The 21,836-nt window shown below is 39.1% G+C and overlaps 2 protein-coding genes across 6 annotated transcripts in view; one reads left to right on the plus strand and one right to left on the minus strand.

Moving 5' to 3' along the window:
• Nucleotides 1-11,758, plus strand: part of mppe1 (metallophosphoesterase 1) — a 134,498-nt gene extending 122,740 nt beyond the window's left edge. For 2 of the 3 annotated variants that reach the window (XM_081352692.1, XM_081352688.1), the window contains one exon: nucleotides 5,897-6,707. In XM_081352692.1, the coding sequence (XP_081208818.1) occupies nucleotides 5,897-5,926 (30 nt within the window). In that variant the 3' untranslated portion in view covers nucleotides 5,927-6,707. Of the gene's footprint in view, nucleotides 1-5,896; nucleotides 6,708-11,703 lie in introns of those variants that run through there. The other variant, XR_014029194.1, reaches the window with a different exon arrangement.
• Nucleotides 1-21,836, minus strand: part of gnal (guanine nucleotide binding protein (G protein), alpha activating activity polypeptide, olfactory type) — a 244,444-nt gene that overhangs the window by 2,807 nt on the left and 219,801 nt on the right. For 2 of the 3 annotated variants that reach the window (XM_081352695.1, XM_081352697.1), the window contains 3 exons: nucleotides 21,455-21,513; nucleotides 20,426-20,546; nucleotides 11,722-11,852 (listed from right to left, as the gene is read on the minus strand). In XM_081352695.1, the coding sequence (XP_081208821.1) occupies nucleotides 11,722-11,852; nucleotides 20,426-20,546; nucleotides 21,455-21,513 (311 nt within the window). The remainder of the gene's footprint in view (nucleotides 1-11,721; nucleotides 11,853-20,425; nucleotides 20,547-21,454; nucleotides 21,514-21,836) is intronic. The other variant, XM_081352696.1, reaches the window with a different exon arrangement.

Genomic DNA, 21,836 nt, shown 5'->3' on the forward strand with positions numbered 1-21,836 from the left:
GGACTTTTCAACTATTTTCAAGCTTTTCCAGCTCCACACAGCTGTTGTAAATTGCATATTTACATAGAAAAGTCAAATCAAGTCACCTTCATTTATATAGCGCTTTTTACAATACAGATTGTTTCAAAGCAGTTTTACGGTGATAATAGGAAATTAATGGAACAAAGATTGTTTTGGCTGTACAGCAGCTCTGGAATAAAGTCATATTCCAGTTTAAGTAAGTTTTTGATTGATTCATTTCGGTTGTAAAAATCATTAGTTATTAACTTTGGGGCCACTTACACGACACCACCCTCAAACGAAAACAGAAAACTTTTAATGTGTTCTGGCCATTAATTTACACGACAACGGTGTTTGTTGCCTGAGAATGGAAACTTTGAAATAGGTTTTGAAAACGATACTGTTATCATCTCCGTGCAAACCTCAAAAACGTGAATCCGCGAAAACACTGACAGCATGCACACGCGTACTATGAGATTAGTCTATAGCCGGGCTATTCAATTGGCGGCCCGCGGGCCAAATGCGGCCCGCCAATCATCTCCATGCGGCCCGACGGCACCAACCTCCCTCCTCCTCTTTTCCTGGCGGTGCGGGTAATTTAGTTTAATACTAGCACCGATTGACGTGAGAAACGTTTTACGTGCGAATATTTCAGCAGTTATTATATGTGTCCGAATTTATGTCGACTGAACCAGCGATACCAATCATTCGTGAATGAATCATTCTTTTGGTTCGATCCTTTCTAAACGCGCTTGCATAACTGTGCGTTCACACCGCCGCCGGCGAGAGCGTCAAAGTGACCGGTCAGTAAACAGTCTAAAACTATTCGGATTCATTCGGACCGCTCCGTCACTGAATCATCTGAAGCGGTTTCTCGGTCAGGACAGTAACAACAAATAGCGCTGTTTTCAGTTGTTTTAGTTGTTTCAACACGGCCCAGCACAGAGTTGCGTTTACTCCCGGTCCCGGACACTATTATTAAACAGCGTTGCGTCAACCAGTGGGAAGCGTTTCAGTTCGACAGAAACCTCTCTGTTACAAACCACAAATCACTCGATGATTTAACTAGTAATAAATCGGATAAAACAGCCTCAACATTCCCAACAAGACTGAAGAGGAAAGCAGGAGAAACATTGTGGCATGAACGAAATAAGAACACTTTAAATCCCCTAATTAGGCGTACCCTTACAAAAATTTACCATGAATGTACTATAGTAATTTACCATGGGTTGGGCAGAAATGTGCAATATTGATATATTATGTAGTAATAAATAAATATAGTAAATATATTTACTATAATATTATACAGTAAATATAGTGATTTATATTGCATTAGATTTATTAGGTGGGTAGATGAATTTATAATTAATGTTTGTTATAAAATTATGTTTCTTTGTAAAGTGTTTTTAGTTTTTAACTTGTGTTTAGGCATTTTTTTATACAGTGGGAGTGAGTAGCCTGTGGTTATCAAGTCTCACTGTCAGAAAATTTTCATTTAAGCATAACAATTATAAATAAAATAATTATTATTTCTCACCAACAGCTACGAGTTTGTATAATTAATTTATTTGTTCCAAGGAAAATAGTTGTACACAGCTGTAAATGATTAAGTTTTTATTTATTATGGTTTTATATGCATACTGTTGGATACCACATTTCCAAGTAAATGCCATACTTTTTTAGGGTTACTTTAACTTATTTATTGAAACTGTTATGTTTCAATAAATAAGCAAAACCCCCAAACCAACCCACCGGCCCACCTCAACTTTTCGATTTGATAATCCGGCCCTCGAATGAAGCTAATTATGCGCGTTTGAATGCTTATGTGCGCGGGCTCGTAGTCTTTCTTTACAAAGTGACATTGCAAAATTACAAGTTTCCGTGGATCCATGTGAACAGGAATCACCCTGACAATGTTTTTATCTGTACTGAGGGAAAGGGGAGGGGGAGGCCGAGGAGGCCTTGAGAAGGGATAGTCTAGCTGATACAGTCTCTGCTGACACTTCAGGGCTGCGTTGTGGTCGTGGAAAAGGTGTCTCGCGATATCGCATCGCGATATCGCATGATAGAGTGTGAGGGTGAAATTAGCATAGAATATGCCACATCTACATTGGTTACAATTACATTATGGTGCCCACCGCGGCACCGCCTCCACTGTCGTTTTGCTTTCTTCACAGAAATGAAAACCATTTAATTTAGTTAGATAATGGTAACTTCAATTATACGTCTGGTCTGCTCATCCAGCACGAGCTGCACAGTGCAGCAGGAATCACAGGAATCACTGCTACCTATACACAGAGTTAGTGCAATCATGAATTTGAAATTGAAAGTAAAACGCGAGCTTCCTGATGCGCACAAATTGGCAACACAGGCAACAATAGCCTGGCTCCGAATATAAAACCCATATTTATAGGCTTGGCTGTGTAGTTGTGACCACATCTTAGTTTTGGTCTCTGTTTGCACTTTGAATATTGAGAGAGTACTTTTGATTGTGGTTGCACTTATTGTTTGCACTTAACCTGTTAAGCTGCAACCCCACTTTTGAAAAATCCCCAGAAATGACATACCCAAACTGAAACAGATACAGTTCATGAACCCTTTGTACTAAAAGCACAAGTATGATCTCATTAGAAAGCTGACACCTGGCAGTTTATTGTAAATGTAGAATTAATTATTGTCATAATGAAAAAAAATTGTTATAAATAGCTTTAAAGTTTTGTAAAGTTATTAGAAATTTATTTTTATGAAACATCTTCATGAAAATAAAATTGAAGTTGACACTGTAGCAATCTAGAAATGCACTGCAGCTAAAGCCACATGTCTGACCATATTATATTTAAAATATGAAGATGATAAGTCTAAAACTCTGTATTTAGTTAAACGTTTTTCAAGATAGAAGCACCTAGAGCTAGCTAGCATGTTAGCTTAGCACAACATCAATACATGACAATTTATGAGATTAAAACCATGTTTGTGCTCCAAACTTACTTTAAAACGCAAGTGAAGTGTTTTAAATAATCTTCTGTGATCTAATTTGACATCAGATAAAAGAATCAGACAGAAAATATACTATTTGATCATATTCTGCACAATGATGATCTATATAGATTAGCATTACATTATAAATATAATCTATTATTATGAAAATACCTGGCATGGCTTGAAAAACACAGGTAACTCAAATATCATTGCAATCATGTTTATTGTCTTCAAAACATCTTTATCTGCATGTTATACAGCGCGATCTCTGTAGCTTTGTGTGTATCAGTGACGTCCTGGAATGTCACATGATTATGGCTCTTCTTCATGTTCCATATATGGGTTATTCTTGTGCATATAGCGCCCTCAGGCTATTGGTATGAATTGAAAACACAGTAAATGAGAGTGCCAAACGCTCATAAAGATTACATCGACGCATTTGGGTATAAATTCAATAAATATTATTCCTGTCAATAGAAATCTGATGTAAACCTATGAGAATCTATCAATATTTCTCCAAATCTGCACATTTTTGAGCTAAAAGCCCTGAGGGACGTTGTTTTGTGTATCGCTGTCATGACGACAGCACAGAGTTTTTTTATGAATGAAAGCGGCTGACGCGCATAATTCATATTAAAGGTATCGACTCATTTTTTCATTTCATAACTCCTGACAGAAATTAAGAAATAACTGTCGCTATAAGTTTCTCAGAATACAATAGTGGTCAAATACTGAAACTTGAGTCTTATATCTTTTTAATGATGTATAGTTTGTCAAGGTATAACATTAAATCTGATAGTAAATTTGAACTAAATAAAAAAAAAACGCTTCAGTGCGCCCGCGCACTGGCAACGGTTAAGACTAAAAAAAATATATTTATTTTTGTCATTTATACTTTTTATTTCTATGTTCAATTTGTGGAAACGAGTTCAATTAGGAGGTTACACAGCCTTAATTTAGAAGTTCTGGAAGCTCATAATTCATGTACAGTAAGGTCTGAAGAGACTCATATGAAATCATACAGGAGAGAAGATTTTTAAGGTAAGACATGCATTATCACTTATAGTCAGCCTAAAATGTATGAAATCGACGGAAATATGTTGAAATATAGCTGCAAGCAGCAATTATCGGGGCCAAGCCAACATTGCCGACATTGCTGAAAGTGTCAGACCAACTGCAACAATGAGCAATTAAAGACATTTAAAGAGGATTTTAGGCGAATTGGCTGAAAAATCATTTTGCCCAATTCAACAGTAATTTAAAATATGATTTAATGGATTATCACTTTCGACCAATAAGTAGCACAATTACAAAATTGATGTGATGTGGTCAGAGTAAGGTGACAATGACACATACAAAGTTTGATGTCAATATGTCAAGGCATTGCAGAGATAAAGCCGGAATAGTCATTTTGGCATCATGCCTCAACTTTGTTGCTGTGGTATACAAAAACGGTTTTGTCTATCAACACAAAATCCATAACTTTTAGTCGGCACAGTCTGGAGATGATACAAATCGATTTTGGTGAAAATAGGACAAACGGTCTAGGAGGAGTTAAAAAAAGTAGGTACTGAATGAAAATCAAGATGGCGGACAGGAAGTTTGGCCAAATAAGGTAAACTTGGTATCTATGTTCTCGGCGTGACCCAAGGAATCTATTAAGACCAGTGGCATTGCAATAGGCAGATGTATTCAAAAGTTATTAGCCTTTTTGGAAATTTTGTTATAACTTTTGACCACTAGGTGGCGAAACTTCTCAGGCTCATTCAGGGCATCGTGCTGATGACCTGTACCAAGTTTCGTAACAATCCGTTCATGCTTTCTTAAAATACAGCATTTTAGCACACAATTCAAAATGGCCGATGTAAAATTGGATATCAGTCGACTCGGCATGTTACCTTGAATCTAACGAGACCAATTTTAAGATTTTTGGACAAACTGTTCAGCAAAAATAGCCATTTTGGGGGAGGGGGATTTGTTTCCAGCCCTTATGGTTCAAAAGTTATTAGCATAAATATGAGTGAAACTTTGGACAGGTGGTGGTGCTAGAAGGAATGAGTTAGACACACCAAAATTGGTGTATTTAATGTTGGGACTGTCCTCTATCAGAATGTCAAACCGTTACAACTTTCCCGCAAACGGTTCTATGGGCTGCCATAGACTTCCATGGCGGAAGAAGTGGAAGGATAATTAAGAACGGGAACAGATACAATAGGTGCCTACGCTCCTTCGGTGCTTGGCCCCTAAATATGAACTATAGACAGGTAGGCAACCGTTCACTGCTAAATAAACACATGTAGGACACGAGGAAGTTTTAAGCTTGATAATATAAAACACAGCGTGATATAAAGTAGGCTATTATGAGTGTTTACACTAACGTGATGAATATTATAATGTTTAGACCTGTGTTTACTGTTAAATACTGTGTTCGTGGATATCTGTTCAAACGTAGATGTTTATTTAATGTGGTAACAATAATGTAAAGCATTGTAAGTTTGGGTCACTCGCGCTGTGCATTTGAAAGCAAAATGTGCCAAACATTAGGCTACATGTTTTTACTCCAATCTCATTTCATTACGTCATAACAAATGTATGTACATTTTAAGTAATATATGATAATCCACATATGTTTCTCTAGTGTAGTGTACTAAAGTGTTCCTTTTTATTGATTTATCGCTATAAGCCGCCTGCATTTCTGTAAAGTAAAAAATATTTTATGCAGCCCTACAAATATATGCCTACAAGGCACAACAAACCTGGTGTTCATTATAAATATATATTTTTGTGATTTTTAAATCGCAATTTTAACCAGAAAAATCACAATTAGATTTTCTTCCCCAAATCGTACAGCCCTATAGTTTCTCCTGATATCAGCATGTTCACAGTTGTATTTTTTAATATTTTTTTTTTTATACAGGGTCCAGATGACACTGATGAGCCCTGCTGACTTAAACATTCAGATGAGTCTGAAGCAAACACCTTGGAAATGAGCACAAAGGTGTGTGACTGTCCACGTCTCTCTGTGTGCTCAATAATGGTGCCTTTTTGTCTTTTGTATCTTAGGACTATGTTGTGTTGTAAATAAATCCAAACAATCAAAAAGCCATTCTTTTTTAAATCTCTCCTCATTCTTTGTTTATAATTCCCTCACAGTCACACCTGATAGGGCCATTATGGGAGGGTCTTTGTCTTTTCATGTGTGAAACACATCAATATTCACGCCTCCTCACATAGAGCTTTCTTAGACAAAACATGTCTTACAAATTTTAAATCAATATATTGGTTTATGTGAACGAGTTTATTTTCACATCGTTTTGAAACAAAAACTCTAGACTACATGTCTAGATTATGTGACTAAATTTGAAACAATCATATTCCTTTTAAATGTTTATTTTTTTTACATTATTCTTTAGGGGTGTAACAGTACACAAACATGACGGGTTGGAGGTACCTAAACCGGAGGTGTAAACTAAACACAAAATTGCATCTTTCATCTGTTTTTATTTTATTAAACTGTGTTTTTTTTTTTTTTACAAATGTGTCAATGTTTAAATAAATTAAATTATAATTACAATTTTCTTAAGGAAAATTTGTATCTATCTTGGCTAATGCTATAAACTATATAGGGTGCCCTTAATTACACATTACTATAATATTAAATGTTACAATTAACAACAGAGACCAAATTATTACATTCAGTTGCTATTTTTAGATATAATAATCAATGTAAAAAAAAAAAAAAAGGAAATCGCACACAAGGCAGGTAAGCTTCTAAATTTAATTATAAAGTTAATTTTCTACTCTGTATAATCATTTACACAGTGGTTGTCATAACTTGTTTTCATGACAAATTTATTTAAACATGTATTAAATAATCAAGACATTGCTAACATATACTACATTAAATATAAAGAATAGGCTAATATAGTGCATATACGAAATGCTCCTCTCTAGAGATAATTTCTCTAGCAAACTAATCTGTTGTCGACATTAAATACCTGAGGTAAATGTAATGCTACGTGAGATATTATTCTTAAGCTGTTTTATTGATATCTTTCCGCAGTTGAAACACTGGTTGAGAGATGTAAACATACCAATCGATCGTCTCTTCTTCTTGTTCTGTGCTTTTTACTGGTAGCAAACTGCGTTTCAATCCCTTCTGGGTTGGAATGTGGATCGCCTGTGACTGAATGTATTCGTTGTGTGACTGCATGCACCGAACCGTGACGTCCGTATCGTATGGTTTAGGACCATAGACTATAAAAAAAAATGGACGACGCCCCTTCACTCTTTTCCATTGGTGAAAAGTGAAGCTGCCAAAGTACAAATATGGCGCTGACATCTTGTGCAGATTTGGGACCTGATTCTGTGCAGTAGTGAACGCAGGGCCCGAGTCTGCGCAGTAGTGAGCTGGAAGTGGAGCCGCGATATCAAGGTCCCACCCTCACTCCCGCAGAAACGGTTAGTACAAAGTTTACTGTGTGAAATAAACAGTTATGGAGATGTAGAAATTAAAGTTGCAGCTCCAATCTCCTCCCGAAAATCCCCCAAAAAAGGCTGTTGGTGTCTCTGTGACTACTTTGTTTAGAGAAGCTGTCAAACACAGCTGTCAATCATGACGTCACATTCCCGTTTTTATAGCATCAAATAACGAACTAAGACCAATCTTATTTAAAAAAACGAACACTTCAACTTAAATCAGCGTAATAAAAACTACCTAAAATGATAGAAAACATCTTTGGAAAAAAAATATTTAAAGTGTAATTTGGTTGTTTAGTTTCCGTCGCGTTCCATTAGACTTCATGGGGAGGACGGGGTTTATGACCTATACTGGGACCAACCACCTGGGGGTGATCGAGATGCTTTGGCTCCACTTTTCAGGACTTGTGCAGCATGCTTGTTCAGGAAGAAGAAGAAGAAGTTTTATTTATATAGCGCCTTTCCATAGCTCAAGGTCGCTTTACATTGTAAATTACAATACATTTAAACACTCACACATACATTACAGTCACACAGGATACAGATAGTCACATTATCAAAAATGCAAGTTATATAGATATGTTTTTAACTGGGTCTTGAAAGTTGCGAGTAGATTTCAGCATCGGCTAAAGTGAGAGAAGATCGTAGACGAGCAATGTTACGAAGATGGAAAAAAGAGTTTTTAACAATAGAAGAAATATAAGAGCCAAAAGATAGAGTTGGATCGAATAAGACACCAAGGTTACGAATTGACAATGAAGGCTTAACGTGGATACCATCAATATCAAAGGACTGGTCCATCCTTTTGACTGAGGCAGTTGAACCAATCACTAATATCTCGGTTTTCTTATCGTTTAATTTGAGGAAATTCAGGGACATCCAATGCTTGATGTCCCTGATACATGCAGTGAGTGAGTCAGGCAAAACTGGCCTATCGGAGCTGGTGGTAAGATAGATTTGAATGTCATCAGCATAGCAATGAAATTTAAGTCCATGCCTGCGTATGATGTCACCAAGTGGATATATGTAGATGATGAACAATAGCGGGCCAAGAACCGAACCTTGAGGAACACCCTGTGTAAGTGAAGCAGTGGCAGATCTAAACCCTTGTATAGTGATGTAATACTTTCTGTCGCTGATGTAGGAAATGAGCCAGGAAAAAGCAGAGCCAGTGATGCCAATATCAGAAAGCCTAGAGATCATTATTTCATGGCAGACTGTGTCAAAAGCAGAGCTTAAATCAAGGAGCAACAAGATGCTTATCAGCCCTGAATCCATGGACAAAAGAATATCGTGAACCACCCGAAGAAGGGCAGTTTCAGTGCTATGTGATGGGCGAAAACCAGACTGAAAAGGTTCAAAAAGACCATTACCATCCAAATGCGAACGCAATTGTGAAGCAACAACCCTTTCAAGGACTTTGCTTAAAAATGTTAAGTTGGATATTGGTCTGTAATTGTCCATATTTAGGTGATCTAGGCCTGTTTTTTTAAGAATGGGGGTCACCACAGCCATTTTTAATTCTGCTGGAACAGTGCCAGACACCAAACTACAGTTTATCATATGTGTTATGAAGGGTGCAACCTCGGACACACACAACTTAAGCAAAACAGTAGGTGTAGGATCAAGCCGGCAAGATGTAGAATTTGATGTCACAATTAGGTCACTTATGGCAGCAGGAGTAGTTAGAGTGAAAGCAGAGAGATAGTTTGTTGAGTGAGCGGAAGCAGCTAACTTTAAATGAACATTTGAGTCACTTATTTGAGGAGTGTTTTTGATAATGGATGCAGTGATTGACTTCAATTTATCGGAGAAGAATTGAGAAAAGCTATTTACAAGCCTTACGGAGCCCGAAATAACATGTTGTGGTGGATTTGTGAGTTTGTTAACCATTGCATAGAGTGATTTGGGCCTGCACTTGGAATTCCTAATGGTAGTGGTGAAATAAGAGGATCTAGCATCGTTAAGGGCTGTACGGTACTTAAGCAAGTGTTCTTTAAAAGCCAAAGAGTGCACGACAAGTCCAGTTTTCCTGTATAGTCTTTCTAGGCGGCGACCCTCAGTTTTTATTGTTCGTAGTTCAGGAGTAAACCAGGGTGAGGCACGAGTAGATGGAACCAGTCTCGTTTTAACAGGAGCATGGCTCTCAAGTGTTTGAGACAAAGCGTTATTGTATATACAGCAGATTTCTGACGGACAGTTAGATAGCAGACAATCTGACAAGGTGGAAGCCCTTATTGAAGCAGAGAAGGAAGACGGATTCACAGAGTTAATTTTACGATAAGTCAGCATTTTCTTCAGTGGTGATATAGGTATTGGAAAGCTACAACTGAAGCTTACGAGCTTATGATCTGAGAAAGCAAAGTCAGAACCTTTTACAAGGATATTATTTAAGCCAGATGTACATAAGAGATCCAGTATATGACCCCTGGAGTGAGTAGCAAAAGTTACATGTTGAGTTAGGTTGAAACAGTCCAGTACAGACATCAATTCATTGCATTGTGCAGTGTTTTCATGTATATTAAAATCACCAAGCAGAATAACAGATGAATAATTACCACAAACAAGAGTAAGTAATGCACTAATCTCAGAGAAAAAGTCAGACGGACATTTCGGAGGTCGGTAAATTAAGATTACAGCCAGTTTCGTTTGGCCAGTCATTTTCAGCGCAAGGTATTCAAAAGCTGAAACATCATGAAACTTGATCTTAGAAATTTGAATGGTCTCACGGCAAACTACAGCCAGCCCTCCACCTCTACGGTGAAGACGAGGTTGAGAGAAATAGATGTACCCAGGTGGAGTTAAGAGGTTTAGGTTGAAAAGGTCGTTGGGAACCTGCCAGGTTTCCGTCAGAAGTAGCATGTCCAGGTTTGTGTCAGTGATTATGTCATTCAGCACTGATGCTTTATCAGTTAGAGAGTGTGTGTTCAACAGCGCACATTGCAGGTCTGAAGATGCGCGTCTGCAGGTTCCAAGGTCAGGATCAAAACACAAGGATCTTAGATTTCCCAAGTTAATGGAACGATTTTCCAGCCGTGTTGTGTCCAATGCACGGGAGTTGGTAAGGACAACTGGAATGTTATTAGAAGAGGAGTAATGATAATTCCGAAATTTCTTCCGTGACCGGTGAATGTAGCGCAGTCGGCGTAGAATTCCGAGTTGTTCACACCATTTATAAGTTTCCGGAGCCAATTGAAACGATCCTATATTAGCCTTTTACATACATGTACCGTTACACCCCTAGTATTAATAATCTAGCAGTGTTCATTTTCCGTCATATTTTTGGTAAACAGAATGCTTTAAAATAGGTTCATGTCAAGTGCACTTCTAGTGCATTCGTGTCATTTTTTGCAGATGTACATTTTAATATTACGTCTATCTTGTGTATCTTGTGTAAATTTAACATTTAATTTAATATTCAACAATAATATTGATCTGCCTGCATTGACACCTTTATATGAGAACTGAACTGAGCTGGACGATGACATCACAGTTTTCTCCAGAGCGGCTATATATATATATATAAATTAACTAAATTAACTTTTATACAACACAAATTAAACATTACTGAACTTACTTAAGCTGGACTGTTTTCTTCTGGAAACAAACTTTGTTGCATTATTTTCCTGTTATCTCTGTAAAGCTGCTTTGAAACAATCTGTATTGTAAAAAGTGCTATATAAATAAATGTGACTATCTAGTTGATTTACCTCATTTAGCTCAAACAGCAATGCCAAAAAACATATTCCTTTTAGATGTTTTTTTGAAAAACAGAAGCATTACTAATAACAAGTCTTTGTCAACAAATTGTCAAGATGAATTGCTTTCACTTATGGATGACATCATACTCTCTGGTGGTAGGCACAGCAGATTCCCCCTTAGTTGTTGACTGTTGCATAGCGTGTACGTGAATATGGGGGCGGAGGCATCGAGACAGGGGTGTGATCCTTTTGGGTAGGGGCGTGTTTGTTTTGTTTTGTTTTACCAGGAATCGATTACTGTAGCTTTAGGGCTGTTTATTAAAGCCTGCACTAGGGACACTTTTACCTGTCATGGCCACATGGTGCCCATCTTTAATGTTAATGTTATCTTTTTTTATGTTAATGCAGACAAAAACTGCATAGTGCTGCTAATTTTATGTGTTGGCTTAATATAATACTTCTTAAAATGATTTCAATGTGTTTATAATACTTTTTGAATATTTCCAGCACATTTTAACATATTTTCATACCACTTTATCTCTAGTTAAATATGTGATCATACCTTCAGGAGGAAGTGTGTAGCGAGCATACTCTGGAAAATAATCTTCAAGTTTGGATTTTCCTGCCAGGATCTTTTCTGCCAGCATGTCCTGTTTGTTGAGGAACAAGATCACTGAAATAGTCCTTAAAAACCTGTTTGAAAACACACAGAGTGAGACAGTTTGAGCATGTCTTTATATTTATATATCTGATGACAATTCTAGAAGTTCAGCTGCAGCTTTGAGCCACCATTTTAGGCGATAAGCCTTTGTATTTAAAGTTACCATCTGTCTTCTCTCTTTGATTTAAAAAATAAAATGTTAGGCATGGGTGCAATGACCAAAAATATCCCAGTATGAATTTTGAAATCACAATAACTGTATATAACTGTATAGTTATTTTTGCTGGAAAAATATTATATATATGTATGGTGTATGTGGAATATATATGTGGTAATCAAAGATTTGCATATATATATATATATATATATATATATATATATATATATATATATATATATGTGAAAAAATATACCTAGTTCTGGCATGAAACTCTAGATGGCGCAGGCTGATTAGGTCCTTAAATCATTTGGTAGCAATCACATTATCTACATAGCGCAGCTGATTGGTTGCTGTTGCATCAGCCAGTATTCAAATACTGGTAGCAATGCTGTTAGCAGTCTGCAATGCGCTTATAGAAAGCATCTGAAATCAACAACTATGAAAAGTGAACACTCTTTTTGTCACAGTTGTGTTTTGTTTTGTTTAGTTTGTTTTCATTAGACTTGTCTGCCTGTCATCACGTCACGTGTCATCTTCATTGTCATTTTCAGTTCATCTGTATCACCTGTGTTCCGTTAATCATCATCATCTGTGTTTGCATTTAAGTTCTGTCTGTTCAGTCAATCTTTGTCCGAACTACGATGTGTATAGTGTGTGTTGCTGCCTGTCTGCTATCCTTTATATTATTACCATTAAACCTTTGTGTTGGAAATTTATCCTCATCTTCGTCTGCCTTAATGCAACCACACGTGACACTTTTACTCCATATCCCTGTGCATATTGTGTGGTTTGCTTATTAAATGTAAAATGTAAAGGTGATCGGGCATTCTCTGTTGCAGCTCCTAGGCTCTGGAATGACCTTCCTCTGTCTGTAAAATCTTCTCCTTCTTTGGGTGTTTTTCAGAGTGCGATTAAAACATATTTGTTTTCTTTAGCATTTGAATATGCTTTGTAAGCTGTGTATGTCATATGTTTGCATTGTTTTTATGTTTTTGTTTTTATTTTTCTCTTTTATATTTTCTGTACAGCACTTTGGTTCCACTTGTGGTGTTGAAAGTGCTCTATAAATAAAGTTGAGTAGAGTTGAAATGAGCAATCATAACAGTTTAATCTAGTGTTATGTTTAACAGTCTGTGGAGTAATTTACTAAGCATATTAGCTGCTGCGTTTATCGGTAAGCCCCACCCCCTTAGTTACTGTTGCTATCTTGGACAAACAAATGGAGTTGCCTTTTGTCAAACTGTCTTACAATGACAGCTGTCAAAGTGAAAACCTTGTCCCAAGATGTTTTTGATACATTTTGGACACAGAAGGACCACCTTTCGTCGAGGAGTATTCAAGTGGGACTTCAATATGCCATAGAAGGGATTTATAAAAGATTTTAAAGGGGGGGTGAAATGCTATTTCATGCATACTGAGTTTTTTACACTGTTAAAGAGTTGGATTCCCATGTTAAACATGGACAAAGTTTCAAAAATTAAATTGTACGTTTGAAGGAGTATTTCTGTTCCAAAAATGCTCCTTCCGGTTTGTCACAAGTTTCGGAAAGTTTTTTTCGAGTATGGGCCTGTGTGACGTCAGATGGGGCGGAATTTCCTTATACGGGTCCTAAGGGCACTTCTCCCGGAAGGACGCGGGCGCGCGCGCAACCGTAGACCAGAGCAAGAGAGCGAAAAGCAGTACGCCCATCAAAGCGCTGTGCTCGGCTTTAGGGAAGTCAATGTCACCAAAGAAGTGGGTTTTTGGTTGCCAGGGCAAGACAACCCTGCACAGATTCCCAAAGAACCCAGCGTTAAGGGACCAGTGGATGGAGTTTGTTTTTCCAGAGCATCAACGGAGTTGTGCAAGACTGTTTGTTCCCTGCATTTCGACGATGATTGTTTTATAAACAAAGCCCAGTTCGACGGCGGATTCGCGACGAACGTCTAATGCTTAAGGATTATCCCAACGATAAAGGTTCACGGTCGTGCGCAGGCGGTGAGTAAAACTGCTTTTCTGTTTAAAATGTCTGAGTGTTGTTAGTTATCCGCGCATAAGCACAGCTTTAGCTCCGCTCACACGTCACGCCTCCAGCCGCTCGTTTTTTTTCCGGAAAGACTCGGTTATAATAAATAGTTATAGTTATAATAAAACTAAAGACTTTTTGGAGATTTGAAGGATGCAGTACTACTCTATAGGTACTCAAGATTAACATGAGATTGACTGAAAATTAGTGTTTCACCCCCCCTTTAAAATAGATTTGTTGGGTAACAAGATTAATTTGGAAGCAAGGGTTTACATATCAAAATGCAAGCGCGAGACGCCTCATGTTACGGTCATCACGATTGCAGGTGACAACATCCAGGATTCAACATCATTATCTACATAGCGCAGCTAAAAGCCAATGAGCTGCGGCCAATGAGCTGCGGCTCAACATTAGAATATTGGTAGTGATGCTGTTGGTAGTCTGCAGCATGCTTCCAGAAACCCTCCAGCTGTATAAATCTGCTACGGGGTATTAATTCATGTGTGTTACATGTGCAGCAGCAGCAGTGTCACGATCACCAGCTGGAGTGCCCTTGAGAGCCACCAGGGGGCACTCCATCACGGACTAGTGTTCATTGCCATTCCACCAAAGACTACATCTCCCATAATTCTATGCTCCGTTTCATCCTCACTGATTGTCTACAGCTGTTACTTATTAGCTCTGCCTATAAAAGCCTGGTTCATTCTGTCATTTATTGCAAGGTTTTGGCTATTGTTACACTGCATTACACTGAGTTCTTCTTGAGTTCTTCTTGAGTTCTTCTTGAGTTCTTCTTGAGTTCTTCTTGAGTTCTTCTTGAGTTCTTCTTGAGTTCTTCTTGGGTTCTTCTTGAGTTCTTCTTGAGTTCTTCTTGAGTTCTTCTGCCTGTTTCCTTCCTTGCTGTTTATTTGGATTGTTTGCCTGTGTTTTGACCCATTATATGCTGTTTTGATTACGATTCTAAACTGTCCTAATAAAAGCTGCATTTGGATCTTCACTCAAGTCTCAGAGCAGTTTGTAACAGAAAACCTCACCATGTACAAATCCATTATGGACCCGGTCAACCATTTATTGCAGCTTCATCAAGGAAGTTGAGGAATATGTGCATCGATTCTGTGAGTTGTCTTATCTTGTACCTTTTGATGAAGTTGAGCTTAAGGATTCAATGAGCCAATTAAATCTTGGCTTCCTGGAGGGTAAATTATTTATGGTTTACGTGACTATTTGGACTATAATGCTAATGCTAAGTGGCTCCCCTTTTACTGTTGGGGAAGTAGAGTAGGACGTTTCCCCTAAACTTTTGGAAAGGGGGACCATGCATCAAGCTCCGATGGCCACGCAGCTTGGCCCTCCACGGTCACTAGCATTTTCAGTACCTTCCAGTCTGATTGTTTCCACACCACAGCCTGTCCACAACAAGGCCGCCACGCCAGAGTCTTCAGCCAACAAGGCCGCCATGCCAGAGTCTTCAGCCAACAAGGCCACCGCCACGCCAGAGTCTTCAGCCAACAAGGCCGCCAACAAGGCCGCCACGCCAGAGTCTTCAGCCAACAAGGCCGCCACGCCAGAGTCTTCAGCCAACAAGGCCGCCACGCCAGAGTCTTCAGCCATCATGGACGCCACATCAGTGTTTCTGGTCGTCATGAATGTCACATCTGAAGCTGTCAAGGCGATTCCTGGGCATTTGAGACTTGCTTCCAGCTTGGAGTACACACCGCTAATATCTGTGTGAGCAGCTGATATCTCAGCGGTGGAATCAAGCCTGGGGGTCTCAGAGGTGGTCCCACTGTCGACTGCACTCCACGTTACAGCTATGGCTATTTTGTGTGTTTGGGCCGCACACTGCTCTCCAGCCCATGAGTCTACTCCAGAGCCTGCTCCAGCCTCAGAGCTCAGTCCTGTGTTGGTTCTAGCCCGTGAACTTCCTGTCTGCCTTGATGCGACCACTGAGGTCGTCCCAGAGTTTCCTGTCTGCCCTGATACAACCACGGAGGTCGTCCCTGAGATTTCAGTCTGCCTTCACACGACCATAGAGGTTGTTCCTAAACTACCTGTCTGCTCCGACACGACCACGGAGGTCGTTCCCGAACTGCCTGTCTGCCCAGAAATGACCTCAAAGGCCAACCTGAAACACCCTGCTGGTTCCTCTGACAATTGAGGACAATCTTGAGCTCCCAGCCTGTTTTGACATGGGCTCTGAGGTCAACGCTCCCTGTGCTCTGCGTTTCAGTTTCGTCTGATCAGCAGTGGTGGTCTCCAGTTCCACCAGATTTACCCTGGGGGTCTTCTGCTCCACCCTGGTTGTCATCAGCCCAGGCTGCTCCCACCCTGGCCACTTGCCCGTTCTGCGCTGCCCTGGCCGCCAGCTCAGCCTTCGTCTCCTGTTCCTCTTCCATTCCATGCACTTGACCCTCCTCCCCGCCCCCGGTCTGCCTCGCTCCTGGACTTCTCTGACCATATTAGGAGCGTCTGAAAGCCACTCCTTAGGTGGGGGGATATGTCCTGCGGCCGGTTGCATAAACATAGCCATAATGTTAAGACAGTGTCTTAAGTTCTAGTATGACCTACTAGCAGTTAGTCAGGGGTAGTCAGTCTTAGTTTTCGGTATCAAAGTAGCCTTATCTATGTTTTTATGCAACTGATTTAAAAAAGCTATGGACCGTCTTAAAGAAAATAAATTGATGTCTAACTTGTAAGACTAGTCTTACTGTGCGTTCACACCGGACGCGAATAGCGCGTCAAATTCGCGCCTGCCGCGTCTAGTTATACGCTTGACCACTTTGTGTTAATTCGCGCGTCAAGAGCGAAATTGACGCACGTAAAACAAAAGTTTGAAGCGAAATTTACGCGCGTCAGAGGCAAAATCCGGAGGCGAAAGTTTCGAAACCCGTTGGCGGCCATCTTTTTTAGATGTTTATCTAGCATTAGCATTAGCATTAATCGAGAGAGTCACCGCTCGTATATGCTCTGGAGAGCAGAAACAGCTGCGTAGGGGACATCGTCGCTGTACTCGGGTCCACCAGACCCTCCGGAGGGTTTCAGGAGTTTCACAATTTGCTCCAGGAGCTAGGTTTGGTGGACCTAACGGTGAGGACGCTGACGAGTACAGCATAGGCCGTATAAGGCCTCGGCCTCGAGTGGTTGCTGCCTGATGAGCCCGCGCTGTACAGCCCGGTGCGAGGTTCACCCTCGCCCGCACCCACCTAATCTGTCATTTATTTTTGTTTTGATAATAAATGGAACCAGCAGGGGCGGCTGGCCAATAGAGGGCGCTAGGGCCCCCCCCCCCCCCCATGAGCCAGACCACAGTTTATGAGCCACACTCATTAAATAAATAAGTAAATACATACATAAATCATACATACAAATTGTCAGTATTTGTGTGTTTAAGATATTAAATACACCCAGTATATGTGAAAAAAATGACAGAAATTAAAAATGTCTGCTTTTTCAACACGTCTCCTCCACCCGCGTGCACGTCTCATCAGCTCTGGGGCGCTGGAGAAATCGCCCCAGAGAGGCGGGTCTGTGGAGCAGCTTAGCCAATTGCTGATTTAAGATATACATGTTTGACATAAACTGTAGCCAATCAGCGAGCTCAAATCTAGTCAGCTATGGGCGCTTTTGTTAGCGCCCCAAGCTGCGCGTGCCCGCCCACGCACGCGCTCATGCGCGCCTATCTCCATGACTCCATCAGACAGCGGTCTATCGGCCTGGCTAGCTGGATGCTAATGCCTTGTTTTGCTTTCCGTGATTACTTTTTAAAACAACAGGGGCAGATCCAACATAGACAGTTACCGAAGTGAGGGATCTGTCTGAGAAAGTAACTAAACTTTTTGAGTTAAATTTCAAATGCAAATGGAAAGTTTGTGCAATTTGTTTGTTTTTGTGTATGCTTCAGTCTTGTAACGTTAATATGGCATTAAATAATTACTGACTTTTTCACAGAGCACTGGTATCATGCAGTTTGTGTTAAATTGTGTTTGGGTGGTTAACAATAATTATTTGTAATATTATTATTATGTTTTGCTTTACAAAGATATGTAAAGGCAGTGGTTCTCAAACCGTGAGGTGACAGAAGGTGGTGCGGGAACAAAATGCAGAATTTTGCTGTTACGTTAATACTACCTCATCTTAAAATAATATTTAAAATGAGCATGCATTTCTCTCAGGTTAAATGCTGTAAATACATGACATACGATAAAATTACCTCATCTTTTGCGGTCAAAACTGTCTGCATTTAAGCAGCGTGTATAGGCTATTTGACAGGTCTCGTGCAGATTGCGGCCTCAGCAAATCGCGCTATACTGCCGTGCTCGACAATGTACGTTACCTTTGTAAAATTAGGGATTTAAGTTAGCACTTACTAGCATAAAGAACGATATAAGATTCAAACTCTCTTCGATACAAAGACATACCCTGTGTGAGTTCCTGTGTTTAATGTTGATCACATTCACATTATGAAGAGATCCACACGATTGCAAAAGTGACATTGATTTTATACAACAGTTCAACAAACGAAATATTAATATTAAGTGATGTTCATTTTCAACACAGTTGTCAGTATTTTTACAACAAAATAATAGCTCAAATGAAAGCCACAGCAGAACTGCATCACACAGCAATGATTGTGAAGGAATCTTTAGAGTCAATGATTCAATGACAGTCACTTGCTTCGTTACTGAATGAATGATTCGATGACTCTCCACCTACTAGCGGTTTAATTTAATATTTAAAAGCATCACTTCGTTTTTACCATCATTGCATATTTATCTATTTAACTTTTTTTTTTTTTTTAAACCATTATTTATTTTAAAAAGGTATTTGTAAAGGTAAAAATGCACTTGAAAAAAACGATTTAAGGGGGCAAATATTGTCCCTTACTGGAAAAGGTGTGACTGAAGAGTGGGGGTACGCAGAAGGATATTAAAGCCTCTTGGGGTACAACCCTAAAAAGTTTGAGAACCACTGGGACTGGGTTAAGGAATAGAACAAAATAAACATCAAAGCACAATACACATACCAAGGGCAGAAAGTAGGCCTAATACTCCCATGGTTACCAGACTATTGAAACCGGCTGAATATGACAGCCCCACCTAAGATATTTTTCACCAGCCGCCACTGGGAACCAGCCTCCAAAAGTGAAACCTGTCCTGTGATTTTTTTTTTAAGTTTTTATACACTAAATTGTGTTTGTTGCCTTTACATTAGATTAATAATGTTTCATATAATCTAGAATAGATATGGAATAAATAGCATTCAATACAAAATGAGTATCTCTCATATATTGAAATCGAGTTTTTATGTAAAAGATTTGCTTTGTTGTGCATTTTAGTCATATTACAAAATAATTTATTGAGGCCAAACATAAATAACATTATAAACTGTCACTTCACCACGTGACAGCAGCAAACAGGCTCCTGATTGGTTAACGTGGCGCGAATTGACGCAGAAGTTCAGATATTTCACCTCGGGCGGCAGACGCGAATTCACGTGAATGCACAAAAAGCACTAATAAAATCATTTGCGCGTAACGCGTTTAACGCGCCAGACGCTCAATTCGCGCCATTCGCGCGAACTTGACGCGCGAATGAGGCATATTCGCGTCTACCATGCCGCGCTCTACGCCTCATTCGCACCGCAGGAATTTTTTACGCGCGTAACGCGTCTTTGCATTGACTTAACATTGAAATCACTCGCGCCTGACGCGCTATTCGCGTCCGGTGTGAACGCTCCATTAGAGGTTTATGCAACCGGCCCCTGATCACCAGCTGGAGTGCCCTTGAAAGCCACCAGGGGGCACTCCATCATGGACTAGTGTTCATTGCCATTCCATCTAAGATGGATATGGATAATCCCCCATAATCCTCTGCCCCATTTGATCATCCAGATTGTCTACAGCTGTTACTCATTAACTGTCTATAAAAGCCTGTTTCACTCTGTCATTTATTGCAAGGTTTTGCCTAGTGTTACACTGCATCTCTGAGCAATATTCATGATTTCATGTAGGCTACCTTGGTTTTTGGGTTCTCTGCCTGTCTACTGGATTACCCTTTTTGCCTGTGTTTCTTGCCTTGCTGTTTATTTGGATAGTTTGCCTGTGTTTTGACCCCTTACCTGCTGTTTTGAGAACGTTTCTGGACTGTCCTAATAAATGCTGCATTTGGATCTTCACTTAAGTCTCAGAGCAGTTTATAAAAAGCAGCATGTCTTACAAATCCATTACCATGCCAATCTCTATTACCATGCCAATCTCTCCAAAAGTTGTCATGACAGGTGTGTGTACACTGTGAATATTCAACACATCGTCCAGCCCTATTGCTGACCTCTAATAAAAATAATCGGTAACTGTTACAAACATATAGATGCACTTCAGGATAACTTCTGCAGCACTTGGGACGGGAACTGAGAACTCCCAAGAAACAGCAGAACTGTGAAACCTGTTAGTCCAGATGCTGCGGAACAGATCAAGAGACTCGCGCAACCGGTTGGTGCTGTTGTCTTCCCTTATGACCATGTTATAACTGCTACTGGCTGCCACGAAGATGATGGCGGTCACATCTGTGAATATAGACAGGAAGAAATGTATAATAGCCAAGCACACACTTAAAGGGATAATTCACCCAAAAATTAAACTTCTGTCATTTACTCTCCCTCATATCGTTCAAAACCCATAAGACTTTGGTTAATCTTCGAAACATAACATTTTTATATTTTTAATGAAAAGGTTTCTGTCCCTCTATTGCAAGTCCAGGTAACCAAATTTTAAAAGATCCAAAAATGTTTTAAAGGCGTTGTCAAAGGTATGCATATGAGTTGAGGAGTTTAATCTTTAAATATTGTGAAGAGATACGATAACTTTATATGCTAAACATCATTTAGACACACATACATATATATATGGTAAACATGTAAGCACTAGAACAAACCTCATTGGTTCTTGTGTGTGCATGATGCAAAAAAAAAAGAAACAAAAAAGGCTTGTTTAAACTCATGCACAAGCTTGCGTGTAAATGTGTGTGAATGTGTCAATCATTGTTTCGATGTAAATACAATTGTAAATTAAATCTGTTCATCATATAAAGCTATTTCATCTCTTCACAAGACAATGATTAAACCACTGGATTCATATCGATTTGTTTTACAATACCTTAATGACATTTTTTGATCTTCTAAGTTTTGCTTACCTGGACTTTGAATGGTATAGTAGCCTCTCAGGTTTCAATAAAAATATATTAATTTGTGTTTAACCAAAAGTCTAATAGGTTTGGTAAGACATGAGGGTGAGTAAATGATGACAGAATGTAAATATTTGGGGAACTATCCTTTTAACATAAATACCATTAGTCACTTTTAGATATATTAACTATAAAAACAGGTTTCAGGAATTTATTTACGGAAAAAAACACAAAGAATTTTAAATTTATTTTTATTTTTTACCACAAAGCTTAAGGAACATAAAAGCTCACCATTAAAGCACTGAATCCATTTCCTCCTTTCATCTCTCTGACCACCCACATCAAACATACTGACACACAAGGAGAAAGAAATAAGAAATGTTTCTGTATATCAACTGAAAACAATGTAGTAATTACAATGTAGTGATTGCATGCAGTTCTGAATCATTAGATTTTAAAATAGCAAAAACAAGATTGGTGGTTAAAAAGGTTTTGAATGAAGTTTTAATAAAATTTTAGTAAAATAGTGAGGTCCAAAGGTCTGTGATCACTAGTTTAGGTTCAGTGTCAGGGTTCCAACATTCATTCCCCATGGCTGTATTCAAAATCACATACTTCCCCCTACTATATAGTAGGCAAAAAACAGAATGCAACAAAAGAAGTATGCCTGAAT

The sequence above is a fragment of the Scardinius erythrophthalmus genome, assembly GCF_964197995.2.
Source record: "Scardinius erythrophthalmus genome assembly, chromosome: 22".
NCBI classification, from domain to species: domain Eukaryota; kingdom Metazoa; phylum Chordata; class Actinopteri; order Cypriniformes; family Leuciscidae; genus Scardinius; species Scardinius erythrophthalmus.